Consider the following 20,477-nt stretch of genomic DNA (forward strand, 5'->3'; position numbering starts at 1 on the left):
GAATATCACTTGTAAATAGAACAGTTGCAACTAAAAGCTTGTCTTTCTTGAGGAATAATGCTATGAAATATATGTTCGTTTTTAGCATTATCAATAACCCCAGGGCCGGTCAAACTTTGGTCAAAGTTTTTGCATGCCCCGGGCGAAATGATTATAAAATGCCCCAAACAGTTACGCAAACATATATCTTTATGAGGTTTAAACTATGGGTATTAATAAATTTTTTTTAAATGATGCCCCGGGCCGTCGCCCGCTTCGCCCATAGCTTTAGCCGGCCCTGCATAACCCGCCCCCAACTACTGCTATGGATGAAACCCGAACCAATCCGAGGGCATGGCCGGTAAAAACCCCTCCCCGCTGCCCCCGCACTAAGTGAAAGAGGACCTGGGTGGATACTTCAGATCATGGATAACATTGAGTGCAATGTTGCAGCTCAGCGAAGTCGAACTCCTTACCTCTCGCTAAGAGAGACATGCCACTACCAGTTGAGCTACAACTCAATGTTCTCAAGATATCCTATTAAGTGAGGTTTAAACCTATAACCTCACGAGGATATGAAGATATCAGAATCCAATCCACTATTCTATTTGGATGATTTAAAAACTTACTATAAAATTTAAGTATATATTTGTGTTCACCTTGATTGTAAATGTGTTAACCATGGTCTCATCAACAGTGTTGATTGTAGCCTGGAGGATTTCAAGAGACAAGTCTTCAAGAACCGACATTATCTTTGTAGCTTGGCATGGTAACCGAGGTGATGTTATGCGAGGTGTATATAAAATAGTTATTAATTTTAGCAGAAAACACTATTAAATACGATACAATTTTTCACAAGATATTTATTTATTTATAGAATGGATATACTTAAACCTTGCTACAACACTTATAGGCAGTGTACCTAATCGTACAGTAGTGTAGTTTTTAGTAAGTCCGGTTCGTTCCACAGGGAAATCTTTAAACAAAGCTCAACGCTATATTAGTTTACTTTTATAAAAATACAAACATATATATAAGTAATATTATTATTATAAAGGGGGTTTTTACCGTTTAATGACCGGTTTGTCGATTTTAAGACTTTAGTCGCAGTTAAAACCTAATGTAAAATATAAAATAAATACAAGACTTAAATTAAAGCGTAAAGTAAATAACGATAATGAAATTGCGAATTATAAAAGTGCGATAAAATAAAATTGTGATAATTAAAAAGTACGATAATTAAAAGTGCGATTAAATAACAATAAATAAAAGTGCGATAATTAGAAGTGCAATTAAATATAAAATAAAGGAAATTAAATATGAAATAAAAGAATTATGCTTATTTAAACTTCCGTAATCATGATGTTTGACGTGTTGATTTTAGTTTTATGCCCATGGGTTAATTGTCCTTTGTCCTGGATTATTTAATATGTCCGTCTGGTTTTTGTCCATAACAGTCCATCAGTCATAAATATAAAGTGCGAGTGTCCTCATCAAATTATTCTTATACCCGAAGTTAAATATTTCAACTAATTGGGGATTCGAATTGTAACAAGGTTTTAATACTTTTTTTAATGAATACACCAGGTTATCGACTGCGTGTAAACCAAGGTTTTACTACTTTGTTAACAATTACACCAATTACCCTTGAATGTAATTTCACCCCTGTTTTAATTATTCTAGTGGCTATTAATCCATTCCCGTGTCCGGTTAAATGAACGATTATTCGTACATATAAATACCCCGCCCATCGTGTCCGATTGAGTGTATATGGTAATTTATAGGGACGCCCAATTGTAAATCTTTATATTAACATTAACAAACTATCATTTAGTTAAACAAATATAAAGCCCATTAATAGCCCATAGTCTAATTTCCACAAGTGTCGTTCTTTTGTCCAAACCCCAATTATGGTACAAAGCCCAATTACCCAATTTTAGTAATTAGCCCAACATCATGATTACTTCGTTTTAAATAAGCATAATAATAACTTAGCTACGAGACATTAATGTAAAAAGGTTGAACATAACTTACAATGATTAAAAATAGCGTAGCGTTACACGGACAGAATTTCGACTTACACCCTTACAATATTCGCTAACATACCCTTATTATTAGAATTATAATTAAAATATAAATTATATATATATATATATATCGTATATATGAGAGAAGAGAGAAATAGATTGTGAATTGTGATCAGAATTCGGTTGGCTTTATAGGGATTTTCGATTTTTGGGGCTCCGCGACTCGCGGCAAAATCCTCTTCAAACTCCGCGAGTCGCGGAGAATGAATTTACAGCTCACACCCTTGGAGTCTTTCTCTACCGACGGTTTTATAATATATATATAATATATATATAATTAATATAATTAATTATATATTATATTATATTTATATACATAGTTAACTTGTAATTTTTAGTCCGTTGCGTCGAGCGTTAAGAGTTGACTCTAGTCCCGGTTCCGGATTTTCGAACGTCCTTGCGTACAATTTTATATTTTGTACTTTGCGTTTTGAATCTTGTACTCTTGTAATTTCGAGACGTTTCTTATCAATAATTGGAACCTTTTTGATTGTCTTTTGTACTTTTGAGCTTTTTGGTCGTTTGCGTCTTCAATTCGTCGAATCTGTCTTTTGTCTTCACCTTTTATTATTTAAACGAATATCACTTGTAAATAGAACAATTGCAACTAAAAGCTTGTCTTTCTTGAGGAATAATGCTATGAAATATATGTTCGTTTTTAGCATTATCAAATATTCCCACACTTGAGCATTGCTTGTCCTCAAGCAATATTGTCTTGAAATACTAGAATCACTTCTTTATTCTTCACACTTTGTACATCAGTGATTTCTATACGGCGGTATAAACAATGATAGTAACGATATGGTTTACAGTCCCACATGACTATAAAAATTTAGATCCATTAAGGAAATTGAATCTTTATGAAAACATTTGATCTTTTGAAATCTAGTTTTTACCCTAGATAAGTTTTCCGGAATAACCCTTTACCGGTGTTTGCAAAATATTTTTGTGGGTTTGGTGGGTTTTAGATTTGAAAATTTTAGCTCAAAACTTGCGGTTTTGTGTCACCCACTTGCTAACCTTGTATTTGGAAAGCAACACGTCCAGTTTACTTGTCCCGTATATTACCTTTCGGTAAACTACCGTCCGGTTGAAAGGAAAGCGTTGAACAAGCAACTGTTAAGGCAATGTCCCCTGACATGCTTTTAATTATGGTCTATAACGTGTCGGACGCAATTACTATCCTTGGTAGGAGCAATAGTAAAGCTCACCCTTATAATTTTTCGGTATGGCACAAGGTCCTGTCTTTGACCACTATGCAACCACCGTTCTTACGGTTGACACCCGATTTGGTTCAGGTGACCTAATGAATTCCAGGTGAATTCCTAGGATTTTACGTTCAATGGTAATGAACGTATTGAAAATAGGGCTTTCAGAAAACAAATCGGTTTGTAATTTTGATCAAAATATTTTCTCGTTTAAGCTCGAGTTTAGATATCATTGAATTCCATGAGTTTGTAATTCTCAATCTTTAAGGTCAATCTCTAGGATTGAGTAATATCAGTCTTAAAAGCTGATTTTTAATCTTTAAGGAGATTATCCTTTCTGGGGATCTGATTCATTAGTCTTATCAAGCTAATTTGCACGGTGCCCCCCCCATTGTACGAGATAAATCCTTCTCATGGTTAGGATAAATCTGACCACATGGCGACCCTGTTTAATGCTGAGGTCCGTGGATTTCCTGCTGATTTTAGTGATGACTTTTCTAGATTTTTCGTCAACCTACAGCTGGTCTGGACGACAACTTCATGACCTAAATCAAGAAGCGCGTGTCTTTTTCGGAAGACTTTACTTCCTTTTAATGATGGAATTGATTCATCGTGTAGATCCATCTCTTCTTTTCTTTCATCGGGTAAAACAGTTTAGTTTAGTCCAAAGCAAAAGTATTTTCAGTTATTTGTTACAGATATATGTGACATATGTTTAAGATAACTTGGTAAATTTTCCCACACTTGGCTTTTATTTTCCTTTTTATCGTCCTCTATTCCATTTTAAATGAATTTTAACATTTTAGTTTGTTTCTTAATTTATGTCCTTTCCGAGGTAACAATAATTTCGGTGTTAAAACCTAGTTTTATCATTCATAAATATGTATAAACATGATTTTGAATTCATTTAATTGAAAATTTTGAAAAATTTTACTAGAATTGGGTAGTCAGTATATAAGACTAGGGCTGTTCTTTTTTTATCAGAGAGCACTAGATTCTAATACAACTACTGCCTTACTAGTATTTTTAATGGTAACCAAGTGTATAAAGTAAAAAATTTTAAAATCCGAAAGAATTTAACCCCTTCCCACACTTAAGATCTTGCAATGCCCTCATTTGCAAGAAATCAGTAACAATTTAAATTATTGAGGGTGATTTGTGTGAAAATGATTAAATTTTACCAAAGTTTCCAAATATATTGGCGTTTGTTTGCTGAATGATAAATGGTGCACATCATTTGTTCATTCCGTCTTGTTGTTATTTCACATATATTTTGCATCTTGTCGTCAAAATTAGTTGCTTTTGCTGAACTTAATGCCAGTCTTTGAAAATGCGTTGTTTTACCCTGTTGTGTACATAAGATAAACTGCAAACATATATATATATTTTTGAAGTTTGGTATATTACCCCACATTCAAAAATTATTAAAATCTAAGAATAAAAGTTAGATAATTATAAAAATGATTACAATATTAACAAAAGTATTAAACGTATCAATAATTACAAATTACAAAATAAAAAAATAATAATAAGTAAACTAAGGATGATATTGGTACCAATAGGGGTTCCAGGCATAACCATAAGTGCTATAGAATGCTTCGGCAGGGTCATACGTAGGATATGGTGGCTGCATCTCTATAGACCAAGGAGGGAAGATGGGTTTCGGTGTAGGAATATAGTTTCTACCTATATGTTGGCAATGAGCTATGATCTGGTTCTGATGAACTTGCCAATCTTCAAATGCTCTCTGTCTAGCATTTTCGTATTCCTGAGAAGCTATAAACCTATGCATTTCTTGCATCTCATTCCCCCCTCCTACATTACCTTGCTGCTGGTTTCTCTCCACCTGTGGATGTCTACCATGGTATCGTACTGCGGCGTTATTTCGCCTCTTCAAAACTTTCGCACCATGGTATACATTTAAACCTATAGTATCGCGGGGTTCCGGCTCTTCTAGTAATAATCCCCCCGACTTACATCCACACCGAGATATTCACCAATCAAAGTAATAAAAATACCACCTCCTATTATGCTATGTGGTCGCATCCCCCGAACCATAGCTGATAAATAATAACCCACACAATATGGTATACTTACAGCGCTTTGTGGGTCTCGAATACACATATGGTAAAACAAATCCTGTTCATTTACTTTTTCTTTGTTCTTACCCCTTTGTGTAATCGAATTAGCTAAAAACCTATGTATCACTCTTAATTCGGCTCTATCTATATCCAAATAAGAGTAATTTCCCCCTTTGAAACGGTGATGGCTTGTCATTTGACTCCACACACCGTGTGTATCAAAATTTTCATCTATCTTTCTACCGTTTAGTATCAATCCTCTACAATCGGCAGACGCTAACTCCTCAGGCGTATATATACGTAAAGCCTGAGCCATGTCCAGTAAAGACATGTGGCGCATCGAACCGCCTAACAAAAATCTAATAAAAGAACGATCGGTTAAACTAGCTACCCGATCATTCAACTCTATACTACATAACAATTCTTCACACCATACTTTATATACAGGTCTACGTATGGTGAATAAATGTACCCAGTCATTAAAAGAAGAATTACCATACCTCTGTACAAGTAATTCCCTAATTGGCCCGGCCAATTCTACAGCTTCTAAGGGTCCCCATTCTATGACCCTCGGTACCTCAACAACCTTGGAATGAAGAGTATGCAAACCCCGTTGATATTTTGGATAATCTATCCAAAGTCTGTCAAATCTCAGGTTCGGGTGCAACTCTTCCAAGTGCATATCGGAAAAGGTCATGACTGGATGAGGTATATCCTGCTTGTAGTAGTTATCCACCTCCTGTTGTTCCAAATTCTCAGCAAGAGCATTGCGGGCTTGGGATGAAGATTCACCCCTTTCATTCTGCAAAACACATCAAACACAATTTTTGTGCATCCAAATATGCATTAGTGTCAGCAAAATCATCAATCAAAATAATTACAATGACATTATCAATTTATATCAAACTTAAGCTTATTTTCACATTTTTATCAAATCTACACTTTTTCAAATAAGCATATACGAAAATTTTCGCCAAGTTCATAAGCATTCAACTCAAATAACATGTCAAAATAATCATTACTAGCAATCAAACAAGTCTCAAATGGCATTATCTTTCAAAAATCAAGTTCATGAATTTTAGACTTGAAAAAGTCCACTTTAATTCTCAAAATCATGTTTAGGCTCAAAGTTTGGATCATTTAACTACCTAGACATGTTACACTACTTATTTTAGCAACAATTCATGACAAAAATCGGCCATAACCTGTTTATATCAAAAAGCCCCAAATTTGCTCAAGAACACAAACCCTAGATTATTCAAAATTTGAAGTTTAAGGCTTCTAATCATGTTAAACAGCATCAATCTAGGTTATACAAGCATAATACATAAACAATTTAAGCATAATTACACTAAAAAGCATCAAAATCAAATTGGGGAAAAAATAGCTCAAGAACACTAAATTTCGGATTAAATGGTGTTTAGGTGTAGAAATTTACCGTTTTTCTTGAGTAATTCTTAGATAACATCCTTCTCAACATGATTTTAGCAAAAGATTTGGTGATTAACGGTTAAAAATTGTGATTTTGGGGTGTATTTTTCGGGTTTTTCGGAGTTTTTTCGCAGCAGTTTTTGAGTTTGTGGAGTGTGAAACTGAGCTGTTGCAGCTCTTATTTTTTTTTTCTGTAATCCGACTCCTCCGCGAGTCGCGAGGATTTACCCTCAAAACTCCGCGAGTCGCGGAGTTTGGTTTATTTTTTTTTTTTTATTTTTTTTATAATCATTAACTTATTAAAACAATTAAGTAATTAATTTTAAAATTTTGTTTCCCTTGTTATTTAGGACGAGGTCGTTTCGGATCGATGTCCTAGTCCGTCCTTCGACAAAATTTTAAAATTTGTCTTTTTGTAGCGATTGTTTTAAAAGCTAAGATTTTTGGGTTTTTTAATGTTTTTGGCATACTTTAATTCAATAAGATTAAAAATAATGATAATAAAAGTTCTCGTCCCTCCCTCGGGTAAAGCAATTTCGGTTCAAAGACCTAGTCTTCAACTTACGACAAATTTTAAAAATCATATTCTTAACTTAATGAGATAAAGTAAATTTTTGTTTTTAAATTCACACAACTTAAATATAAAATTCAAAATTATTATTAAAAATTCACACCAAACTTAAAATTTAAAATGCATAAAATTAAGAATTTATATTTTAAAAATTAAAAGTTCACACCAAACTTAATTTAAAAAATCAAATAATTATAATTTTAAAAATATTGTTTTTACAAAGTTTACAATATTAATTTAAGATTTAAATATTAATTTTAAAAATATGGTAAAAATAAAATTAAAAATCTTTTTGTCTTTTTATCCCACTTTAATCAATCAAATATTATCAAAAATATGCGCCCCTCTTTTCGGTAAAGTTATTTCGGTTCCAAGACCTAATTTAACTCATGACGAATTTTTGAAATATTTTGGTTTGATTGATTAAAGATATTTATACCTTAAGAATAAACGTTAAATTTCGCAGTGATGTAATAAATTTTTGAATGATATCAATAATTTCGGTCGCCAAACCTAATTTTATTCAATACCAATTTAATACTTTTTAGCGAACAAATTAGCGTTTATTATCAAAAGGTTAAAAATAAAAATAAAAATAAAAACTGTACAGACATACCTGTGAAATAGATTTCTTAGTTATATGATCTATCCCATTCATAAGATAGTCGGTTTAATTGGTTTTCCATGGCTACATAGGCGTAACCTCGAGCATTCAGTGTCTTTTCTTCTAAACATATGAACGGTCCGTCTCTGCATAAAGTAACAAATTCGGTATTTGAATAGGTTTGATTATTGGAACATTTACCTCCATGTGACCATTTTCCGCATTTGTGACATCGTTCTAGGTGTCGTGCTCTTCTTTTCGCTGCGGATTTTGATTTTCCTTTACCAAATTGTAACTTATTATCTTCGTATCTGGATTCTTTTCTAACTCCGTCCATTCTTTCTCTGATTACTGATACTATTTCACTCGGTAGTATGTCATTATTACGTTTAGTGATCAAAGCGTGTAGCATTAGACCATGGTTTAGTTTACAGGCAGTCTTCATTTCGTAAAAACCTAAAAAAAATAAAAATTCAGAATGGGGGGAGAAGACTAGTTCTTTAGGGTCTGCTAGGGAAAGACCATTCGGGTTCCATTTTCGAGAACTACACGAAAACAGACAATCTAACTCTAACATAAATACATATTATCCTTTAAAGACTTGATTCTCCCCACACTTAGTTAGCTGTGGTGTCGAAATTGTGATTAACTTCGTTGTCGACTTCCATCGGACCATGTATGTAATGTTTAACTCTGTGACCATTAACTTTAAATTCAATCCCATTTGAATTTATTTATTCTATTGTTCCGTATGGGAAAACTCTTTTGACTATGAATGGTCCAGACCATCTTGATTTCAATTTTCCAGGAAATAGCTTGAATCGTGAATTGAAAAGAAGAACTCTGTCTCCTTCTTTAAATTCTTTTGAACATCTGATTCTTTTATCATGCCATTTCTTCGTTCTTTCTTTATAGATTAACGAATTTTCGTATGCTTCATGTCTTAATTCTTCTAATTCGTTTAGTTGACTTAATCGTAGACGTCCAGCTTCATGTAAATCAAGATTACATGTCTTCAAAGCCCAAAATGCTTTGTGTTCAATTTCTACTGGAAGATGACATGCTTTTCCATAAACAAGTCTAAAAGGTGTGGTTCCAATTGGAGTTTTGTAGGCTGTTCTAAAAGCCCAGAGTGCATCCTCCAATTTAATGGACCATTCCTTCGGATTTGATCCTACGGTTTTCTCTAGAATACGTTTTAAAGCTCGGTTGGTATTTTCAACTTGTCCACTTGTTTGTGGATGATATGCGGTGGAGATTTTATGAGTTACTCCATATCTTTTAAGAACTTTCTCAAGTTGATTATTACAGAAATGAGTACCCCGATCACTTATTAAAGCTTTCGGTGTTCCAAACCTTGCAAAAAGACGTTTTAAAAAGTTGACTACAACTCGTGCATCATTAGTTGGGAGAGCTTGTGCTTCCGCCCATTTAGATACATAATCAATGGCTACGAGTATATATAAATTATTATGAGATTTTGGAAATGGACCCATAAAGTCAATACCCCAAATGTCAAATACTTCACATACTTGGATGACATTTTGTGGCATTTCATCACGTTGACTTATTTTTCCGGCCCTTTGACAAGCATCACAGGATTTGCAAAGAAGGTGTGCGTCTTTGTAAATTGTAGGCCAATAGAATCCAGCTTCATAAACTTTTCTTGCTGTTAGTTGAGGCCCATAATGCCCTCCTGTTGGTCCTGTGTGACAATAGTTTAAAATTTTACTAGCTTCATCTCCAAATACACATCGGCGTATTATTCCATCGGGACAACTTTTAAACAGGTGTGGATCTTCCCAGAAATAGTGTTTTATATCACTGAAGAATTTCTTTCGTCTTTGGTACGATAATCCTTTTTCAAGGAATCCACAAACTAAGTAATTTGCATAGTCTGCAAACCATGGGATTTCTTTATAATCTATCTTCAATAGATATTCATCAGAAAAGTTGTCTTGTATGGCTGATTCATTTAGAACTTCTAATTCGGGATTTTCAAGACGAGAAAGATGATCAGCGGCGAGATTTTCTGCTCCTCTTTTATCTCGGATTTCAATATCAAACTCTTGTAAGAGTAAGATCTAACGGATTAATCTTGGTTTAGCATCTTGTTTTGAAAATAGGTATCTAAGAGCAGAATGGTCGGTATAGACCACCGTTTTTGCTAGAACGAGATATGATCAAAATTTGTCAAAAGCAAAGACAATAGCAAGGAGTTCTTTTTCAGTAGTTGTATAGTTCGTTTGTGCTCCTTGTAATGTCTTACTAGCATAATATATAGGTTGAAATCATTTTTCAATCCTTTGTCCTAAAACGGCTCCCATTGCAAAATCACTTGCATCGCACATTAGTTCAAATGGTAGATTCCAATTTGGTGTTATCATGATCGGCGCATTAGTGAGTTTTTCTTTAAGAATATTAAAAGATTTGATACACTCATCTGAAAAGATGAATGGAGCATCCTTTTCTATTAGTTTATTCATAGGAGTGGCAATTTTATAAAAATCTTTTATGAAACGTCGGTAAAAACCGGCATGCCCTAGAAAACTCCTAACTCCTCTAACATTGGTGGGATGTGGAAGTTTAGCAATTACATCTACTTTAGCTCTATCCACTTCAATTCCTTCTTTTGAAATTTTATGTCCAAGAACGATGCCTTCTTTAACCATGAAATGGCATTTCTCCCAATTAAGTACTAGATTTGATTTTTCGCATCTAATTAGCATTCGTTCCAGATTAACTAGACATGATTTAAATGTATCACCGAAGACTGAAAAGTCATCCATGAATACTTCCATGCATTCTTCTATCATGTCGTGAAAAATCGCCATCATGCATCTTTGAAAGGTTGCAGGGGCGTTACAAAGTCCAAATGGCATGCGTTTGTAAGCAAAAGTACCATAAGGGCACGTGAATGTGGTTTTCTCTTGGTCCTCGGGTGCTATTGGAATTTGAAAATATCCGGAAAATCCATCTAGAAAACAATAGTAACTATTTCCGGCTAATCTTTCCAACATTTGATCTATGAAAGGTAAGGGAAAGTGATCTTTTCTGGTGGCGTCATTTAATTTTCTATAATCAATACATACACGCCATCCTGTTACAGTCCTAGTAGGAATAAGCTCATTTTTTTCATTTGTAATGACAGTCATGCCACCCTTCTTAGGCACGCATTGAACTGGGCTTACCCATGGGCTATCAGAAATTGGATATATCAAACCTGCATCTAGCAGTTTAATAATCTCTTTCTTAACTACATCTTGCATATTAGGATTTAGTCTTCGTTGGCGTTGCACATACGTTTTATGACCTTCTTCCATAAGGATTTTATGTGTGCAATACGAAGGACTTATTCCTTTAATATCATGAATCTTCCATGCAATGGCTGGTTTATGAGCTTTCAACACAGAAATGAGTTGTGATTTCTCATTTTCAGTAAGAGAAGACGATATTATTACAGGTAATTCAGATTCACCATGTAAATAAGCGTATTCCAAATGGTTTGGAAGTGGCTTTAACTCTAATTTCGGAGGTTCTTCTATCGATGATTTATATCGATATCTGTCTTCTTCTTTTAGCATTTGAATTTCTTCTGTTGTTGGTTCATATCCATTAGCTATAAGTGTAGCTAACATTTCAGCTTCATCAATTGGTTCATTACCTTCTCCTAAAGAACATTCTCATGTTCCTTGTAATTCTGGAAATTCTTCTAATAATTCTGCATGTGCATCTATAGTTTGAATATAATAACATGTATCATCTGCAGATTGTGGTTGTTGCATTGCTCTATCAACTGAAAAGGTAACACTCTCATCCTCTATACTTAGGGTTAGTTTCTTACCGAACACGTCTATCATTGCTTTAGCCGTGTTTAAGAATGGTCTTCCTAATATGAGAGGAACTTGAGAATCTTCTTCCATGTCCAAAACAACAAAATCTACTGGAAATACTAAAGTACCAACTTTAACTAGCATGTTCTCCATTATCCCTCTAGGATATTTTATTGATCTATCGGCTAGTTGTATGCTTATTCTGGTTGGTTTTAATTCTCCAAGGTCTAGTTTAGTGTATAGTGAATACGGCATTAGATTTATACTAGCACCTAAGTCTGCCAATGCTTCTATTGAACTAAGACTACCCAGAAAACATGGAATTGTGAAACTTCCTGGATCAGATAGTTTTTCTGGTATCTTATTCAACAGCACTGCTGAACAATTAGCATTTATAGTAACAGCCGAGAGTTCTTCCATTTTCTTTCTATTTGAGATTAGATCTTTCAAGAATTTAGCATATCTTGGCATTCCTGAAATCACATCAATGAAAGGAAGATTTACATTTATCTGTTTAAACATATCCAAGAATTTGGATTGCTCGGCTTCAAGTTTCTCTTTCTTCATTTTACTCGGGTAAGGAAGTGGTGGTTGGTATGGTTTAACATAAGGTTTATCCTTAACTGTGTTATTTTCATTAACCTTTTCAACTACCGGTTCTTTTTCCTTATCTTGATCAGGTTGTGGTTCTTGTGGAGTAGGAATAGTTTCATCAGAAGTTACAGGTATTTCAGGTGGTTTAAGTGTTGTACCACTTCTTGTAGTAATGGCTTTAGCTGTTTCATTTCGGGGGTTAGCATTTGTATCACTAGGTAGACTTCCCGGTTTTCTTTCACCTATTAATCTTGCTAAGTTACTTACTTCTTGTTCCAGATTTTGAATAGAAGCTTGTTGATTTCTAAATGCTTGAGCATTTTGTTCATTGGTTTGTTTCTGAGATGTGAAAAACTGAGTTTGAGTTTCAACTAGCTTCGTCATCATATCTTCTAAATTCGGCTTTTTATCATCGGTTTGTTGTGGTGGTTTGTTTTGAAAATTCGGTCTTTGCTGATTATAAGTATTATTGGATACTTGTTGATTGCTAGGACCTTGTTGGTTGTTGTATGGAATATTTTGGTTATAATTCTGGTTTTGATTGTAAATCGGTCTTGGCGGTTGATAATTATTCTGATAATTATTTCCAGGCCTTTGGTTTATGTATGAAATATTCTCTCTTTGTTCCATTGTTAATTCAATACTGAGACAATCTTTTGTCAAATGTGGTCCTCCACACTGCTCACAACTAATTCGTATTGAGTGAATATCCTTAGTCATCTTTTCCATTCGTCTCTCCACAGCATCTATCTTTGCGGAAATGGAATCTAAGTCATGGCTAGAATCGGCTCTAGCTGCTTTAGATGATCTAATGATGTCTTTTTCTTGGTGCCACTCATGTGAGTGGGAAGCAGTGTTATCAATAATTTTGTAAGCATCAGTTTCGGTTTTCTTCATAATAGAACCACCAGCTGCTATATCTATGTCTTTTCTTGTAGTGATGTCGCATCCTTGGTAGAATATTTGTACTATTTGACAGGTGTCTAAACCATGTTGCGGACATCCTCTTAACAACTTTCCATATCTAGTCCACGCCTCATATAGAGTTTCATTTGGTTTCTGTGTAAACGTAACAATTTCTGCTTGAAGTCTTACGGCTTTAGATGCAGGAAAGAATTGTTTAAGAAATTTGTCAACTAAAACGTCCCATGTATCAATCGCCCCTTCAGGTAACGATTCCAACCAATCTTTGGCTTCTCCCTTTAAAGTCAAGGGAAATAACATGAGATATATCTGTTCATCCTCCACTTCTCGGATTTTAAATAGTGTGCAGATCCTATTAAAGGTACGTAGATGTTCATTTGGATCTTCCTTCGGCGCACCACTAAATTGGCATTGATTAGTCACCATGTGTAGAATTTGTCCTTTGATTTCATAATCTGGCGCATTAATGTCTGGATGAGTAATTGCGTGACCTTGGCCAGTGCGTTTAGCTCTCATTCGGTCTTCCATACTTAAAGGTTCCAGATTCTCCATAATTGAATTTGTTGAATCGGTATCACTAGATGATTCTGATTTAATGGTTCGTTCCTCAATAATCTCTGTTTGAATGATTGGTGGCTCCGGAGGAAAGTTTAATGGTTCAGGATCTACGAACCGTTCCTGAATATTTTCCGGATTCTCAATTGTGAGGTCGGGTTCAAAAAATGGATTATCGGAAATTTGAACTGAAGTACTTGGTCTACTGGATGACGATTCTAAAGAAAAATCAACGGCGGTTATATTTGCTAAATGTCTTGATCTAGTTACAGGTGGTGAACGTACAAAAGGTGATGAACGTCTTGCTCGGTGCATTTACTGAATATCCTATTAGTTTTAAAAAGGAAAGAAAAATTATAATAAGTTATCCAATTAATAGACTTTTCTGATTTTGCCCACGTTTCGAATAGCCAAAAGATGCAGCAGAGGGGCAGGATTCGTTTGGTCTCAATATAATTGAGGACTGTTTGGCTCCAATAACCCGGTCCACGTACAAATCCAACTATTACTACGAACCAGAAAATTTTGATGTCTATTAATTTAACCACTTAAAATAAATTTTCGTAATTTTAAGAAATTTAGATAAGAAGTAGAATAAAAATCTATGTCCTAAAAACTAGAATAGCGAGAAATAAGAGAGAAAAAGAGTTCGTCGAAAAAGGTCGAAAAACGAAAAAAAATTGTTGAAAAATAAAAGGTGACGGAAAAAAATAAAAGAAACTTATAAAAACTTAAAAATAGTTGACTAACCTAACCTTATTACTACAACTAACTTAAAATTATAATCGCAAATTGAAATTACTAATTGGAATGATAATTGATACATAGTAAAAGGTGTCTAAAAATATTAAAGCTTACAGGAAAAACTAAATCCCAAATGGAAATAACTTAAAAAGAAACTAAAACTTAAAATGGCGTCGCAAAATTCTAAAGTACCTAAATCTTAGTCTAAATAAAAAGCACTTAAGGAATTCTACGGCAAAGCCTAAAAATCTAGGAGTAAAAATAACTATAGCAAAAACTAAGTTTAAAATTAAATATGAGCTAAAAATACAAATATTACGCTACAATGATTAAAAAGGGACAAAATATAAAAATATATAAAAAGTTGTAAAAAGTACAATTTTTATAAAAATATTATTTTTATATTATTTATTTAATAAAACTACTAATTTTACAATTTAATTAAACTTATTAATACTAAATACATAAATTAAATAAAAAGTAAAAGTTAAAGTAAAATTAATTATAATAATAATAATAATTAGGGTTTAATAATAATTAATTAATAATTACCGTAATAAATGCTGAATTAGGGCTTCTGTCGTCTGTCAGAGAAGCTCCGCGAGTCGCGGTAATTAATGCTTCAAACCCCGCGAGTCGCGGGGTTCAGAATTTCAGATCTGGAGCAGTTTGAAATTTTTACGCGTTTTTTTTTATTTTTTTTTTATTTTCTGTTTTCTGTTTTTTCTATAAATAAAAGATATTTAATAAAATTTATATTATTATAAACTAAAATAAAGATAAAGAAACTTATAAAACTTAAATATTAAAAAAATACTAAGAAAATACTTATATTTTTGTTTTTCTTTTTATATTTTTGAATAATTAAAACGTATTTTTACAAAAGCGACTTTTAATAAAAGTAAAATAAAAATCTTTTTTTTTTTTTTTTTATATTAGCGTTCCGCTTCCGGCTTTTAAGAGATGTCCCCGGCAGCGGCGCCAAAAATACTTGATGTTATGCGAGGTGTATATAAAATAGTTATTAATTTTAGCAGAAAACACTATTAAATACGATACAATTTTACACAAGATATTTATTTATTTATAGAATGGATATACTTAAACCTTGCTACAACACTTATAGGCAGTGTACCTAATCGTACAGTAGTGTAGTTTTTAGTAAGTCCGGTTCGTTCCACAGGGAAATCTTTAAACAAAGCTCAACGCTATATTAGTTTACTTTTATAAAAATACAAACATATATATAAGTAATATTATTATTATAAAGGGGGTTTTTACCGTTTAATGACAGGTTTGTCGATTTTAAGACTTTAGTCGCAGTTAAAACCTAATGTAAAATATAAAATAAATACAAGACTTAAATTAAAGCGTAAAGTAAATAACGATAATGAAATTGCGAATTATAAAAGTGCGATAAAATAAAATTGCGATAATTAAAAAGTACGATAATTAAAAGTGCGATTAAATAACAATAAATAAAAGTGCGATAATTAGAAGTGCAATTAAATATAAAATAAAGGAAATTAAATATGAAATAAAAGAATTATGCTTATTTAAACTTCCGTAATCATGATGTTTGACGTGTTGATTTTAGTTTTATGCCCATGGGTTAATTGTCCTTTGTCCTGGATTATTTAATATGTCCGTCTGGTTTTTGTCCATAACAGTCCATCAGTCATAAATATAAAGTGCGAGTGTCCTCATCAAATTATTCTTATACCCGAAGTTAAATATTCCAACTAATTGGGGATTCGAATTGTAACAAGGTTTTAATAGTTTGTTTAATGAATACACCAGGTTATCGACTGCGTGTAAACCAAGGTTTTACTACTTTGTTAACAATTACACCAATTACCCTTGAATGTAATTTCACCCCTGTTTTAATTATTCTAGTGGCTATTAATCCATTCCCGTGTCCGGTTAAATGAACGATTATTCGTACATATAAATACCCCGCCCATCGTGTCCGATTGAGTGTATATGGTAATTTATAGGGACGCCCAATTGTAAATCTTTATATTAACATTAACAAACTATCATTTAGTTAAACAAATATAAAGCCCATTAATAGCCCATAGTCTAATTTCCACAAGTGTCGTTCTTTTGTCCAAACCCCAATTATGGTACAAAGCCCAATTACCCAATTTTAGTAATTAGCCCAACATCATGATTACTTCGTTTTAAATAAGCATAATAATAACTTAGCTACGAGACATTAATGTAAAAAGGTTGAACATAACTTACAATGATTAAAAATAGCGTAGCGTTACACGGACAGAATTTCGACTTACACCCTTACAATATTCGCTAACATACCCTTATTATTAGAATTATAATTAAAATATAAATTATATATATATATATATCGTATATATGAGAGAAGAGAGAAATAGATTGTGAATTGTGATCAGAATTCGGTTGGCTTTATAGGGATTTTCGATTTTTGGGGCTCCGCGACTCGCGACAAAATCCTCTTCAAACTCCGCGAGTCGCGGAGAATGAATTTACAGCTCACACCCTTGGAGTCTTTCTCTGCCGACGGTTTTATGATATATATAATATATATATAATTAATATAATTAATTATATATTATATTATATTTATATACATAGTTAACTTGTAATTTTTAGTCCGTTGCGTCGAGCGTTAAGAGTTGACTCTAGTCCCGGTTCCGGATTTTCGAACGTCCTTGCGTACAATTTTATATTTTGTACTTTGCATTTTGAATCTTGTACTCTTGTAATTTCGAGACGTTTCTTATCAATAATTGGAACCTTTTTGATTGTCTTTTGTACTTTTGAGCTTTTTGGTCGTTTGCGTCTTCAATTCGCCGAATCTGTCTTTTGTCTTCACCTTTTATTATTTAAACGAATATCACTTGTAAATAGAACAATTGCAACTAAAAGCTTGTCTTTCTTGAGAAATAATGCTATGAAATATATGTTCGTTTTTAGCATTATCACGAGGCAAGACCATTTTCAGAACAAGATTAGGCCCTGAGAACTTCACCTCAACATCAGCAACCGACGACTTTGAAGTCGCAAAAAGCTCGTTAATTGTTCCAGAATTTGATGTTGAATTACAAGGTGAAGATGGAGTAGTATTAGCCATGGATGATGAAGATAGATAAGATGTAGCAGAAGGTAACCTATGTTTGTATGGGCTTACTGATTGTGGAGTTCTTGGGCTAATTGGTAAGCTTGGTCTTGGGCTCAAAGGCGGTATTCGAGGGCTCAAAGGTAACGTTCTAGGGCTTGAAATGTTCTTTGGGCTCAAAACATCACTGTAAACTTTTCTTTGCTTCTTTGCCTCTAATGATTGTAGCACTTGTTGCAATTCAGTAATGTAATTAATCACACCACCAATTATTGATGCTTGATCACCCTATATAGTTTTGCAAGAAAAAAATATACATAGTTAAAAAAGATCAGCCAAAGTTAAAAGTATAATATGTATCTATACATACGATTATTATAATATCAAGTGAAATTTGATTCATTTTATAACCCGTAAAAAAACGGTATAAAGTTTTATTTGTTCAGACTAGCTACTCGGTTTTTTACTCCGATTTCCAATCTGGATGATCCATGACCATTTCTGACCCTCTACCTAACCACTCAAAATATATTTTTAGTAAGGTTTGAACCTATGAGAAAAACCCTACTGCTTATGCAAATTACTTTACATATATATATATATATATATATATATATATATATATATATATATATATATATATATATATATATATATATATATATATATATATATATATATATATATATATATATATATATATATATATTACAAGCAAGTTAACATAAACAAGGGTTTAATTAAGTTACCCTTTTGACATAAAAACAAGGCATTAGTGAGCGAAGAACGGTTAAGTGTTCGTTCATTTGCTTCCTCCGGTTCCTCTCCACTATGACATGATTGTTCTTTACATGTCCATCTTCCTTATCACAACCTTCTTCCATGACCTTCCGTCTTTTGTTTTTTGGTAAACACATCTCAATTTCAGTTTCTATACGCTCTTGTATGCCACTCAACGAAGTCGGGTTCTGGGACACTAATGTGTCCAACCCATTATCTTTCATACCACAATCAGCTGATTCATCTATCAAGGATGTAAATTCATCCGAAACACCTTCTAACGCTTCAAGAATACTAAAAATGTCATCCAGAGATGTTAGTCCGTTCGACACGAATTTGGTTGAATCATATTGCTCACTAGATGTGTAGAAATTAGGTAAACAAGTAAACTCGCCCACCATGTTGATATTTTGAATGAGAATGATGTAGAACAAAGATACAAGGTAGCTAGCTAGTTTGTTTTTAGATGTAGGTGAGCATGAAAGATGGTTACTTTTGGAATCATTTGAAATAATGATGCCAAAATCAGGAAATATAAATAAATACGCATTTGATCTTGGATGGTGACTTATCTATCGACATCAATGTGTTCTCTCTCTTGAATCATGGCTCACCCAACTTAACCCTAGATATGCACTTTTGTACCAAAAATTCAAATTTGCCTTCTCACTGGTACCATTTATTGATCAAAATTTTCAAAATTGCTAATTTTCGATTGTTATGAATTTTTCAAATCGTAGAAGATTTGAACTAATTCTAGGTCTTTATTTAATCTTAATCTTAAGATAGTCCGGACTTAGCTTATGTGTAAAGACCACTCCCAAAAGCTAGCATGAAAGAGAAGGGATCACCAATACTTATATATTAGCAATTACATTTTCATATAGTCGATGCGAGATTCTTTACAATACTTGACCCTTAAAAGACCAACGTCCTCGTTGGTCATTGCTATGTTAATCACGGTTGGCACCCATTCTTCGTGCCCAAGTCACCACTCCATAGGACACCCCTTCGAATCGTTGGAACCTCAAAAAATGGGTTGCTTTGATAACCGTGGGCCAAAGTGAGAAGATCTGAAACCTTGGGCCTCTAACCTTAAGAGAGCCCAAACTTAGCATAAGTGTTGAACTTATTCTCAAAAACTAGTTTTAGGGAGGAAGGATCACCCAAACTTATATACCATCAATTAGATTTTTATGTGGCCGATGTGAGATTTATTACAATGATAAGTGAGAACTAGTGAAATTGGTAATCAAGCGTGTTACGACTTGAATGCAGAGAGTGGGTCAGTTTGTATTTTTATCATTTACTTTACCGCTAAACGTGTTGAACCAGATCGTGATCTGATATCTGTGAGGGTAGCTTAACAATCAATCTATGAACTTAGACTCGATTGGGAACTTGAGTGACTTAGCTCTATGTGATTGAATATTAAGAAAGTGTGTGTGAGAGATAAAATGCAAATGCTCAAAAAATGTCAAAGTACTAGTATCTAATACCATAGATATATATGCATATACAAGTCAAACATAGAAAGTCAACCATATCACAACTAACCTCACAATATTTTTGGAGTATATTTTGTATATAGCTCATTCCCATAATTGAGGTTTGTTAGTTAGGTATTAGGGCATATACGCATCTTTAATTTAGTATATATATTCGGTTGTATGTTAATGAGAAATTAAGCAATTCATTATAATTTACATGGTATCAGAGCCTCTCCACCAGGCCCAACTCCACCTTCGATTTCCAGCCCATCATCACCTCAAACCCAACCCGCACCCCTCCAGCAGCCCAAACAGTCCACCTCCTACTGTACATGTTACTCCTACGAATTCTCCACCCTCTGTCGCTAATCCTCCAATTCGAACCATGGTTACTCGTGCCATGGATGGTATTTCCAAACCGAAAATCCCTTTCAACTTATCCACAACCATAAATATTTCTCCCATTTCACAAAATCCTAAACTAGCCTTATAATAC

At 33.5% G+C, this 20,477-nt stretch overlaps 1 protein-coding gene across 1 annotated transcript; it reads right to left on the reverse strand.

Moving 5' to 3' along the window:
- Positions 1 to 368: 368 nt before the first annotated feature.
- LOC139840785 (transcription factor SPEECHLESS-like) lies at positions 369 to 18,892 on the reverse strand. Its single transcript, XM_071831032.1, has 4 exons — positions 18,461 to 18,892; positions 17,587 to 17,999; positions 609 to 762; positions 369 to 461 (listed from the first exon to the last, which is right to left on the reverse strand). The coding sequence occupies exons 1-4, from the start codon at positions 18,890 to 18,892 to the stop codon at positions 369 to 371; spliced, it is 1,092 nt and encodes a 363-aa protein (XP_071687133.1).
- Between the last annotated feature and the right edge of the window lie 1,585 nt (positions 18,893 to 20,477).

This window comes from Rutidosis leptorrhynchoides, chromosome 4 (genome assembly GCF_046630445.1).
Source record: "Rutidosis leptorrhynchoides isolate AG116_Rl617_1_P2 chromosome 4, CSIRO_AGI_Rlap_v1, whole genome shotgun sequence".
NCBI lineage: Eukaryota > Viridiplantae > Streptophyta > Magnoliopsida > Asterales > Asteraceae > Rutidosis > Rutidosis leptorrhynchoides.

What these genes read in the sequence shown, in the direction of transcription:
- LOC139840785 (XM_071831032.1), bottom strand. Translation starts at nt 18,892, where the DNA reads ATGGTGGGCGAGTTTACTTGTTTACCTAATTTCTACACATCTAGTGAG. An exon ending in AATCTTGTTCTGAAAATGGT is followed by an intron (nt 763 to 17,586) that starts CTTGCCTCGTGA and finishes ACCTCGCATAAC; the next exon opens with ATCACCTCGGTTACCATGCC. An exon ending in ATATATACTTAAATTTTATA is followed by an intron (nt 462 to 608) that starts GTAAGTTTTTAA and finishes TGTCTCTCTTAG; the next exon opens with CGAGAGGTAAGGAGTTCGAC.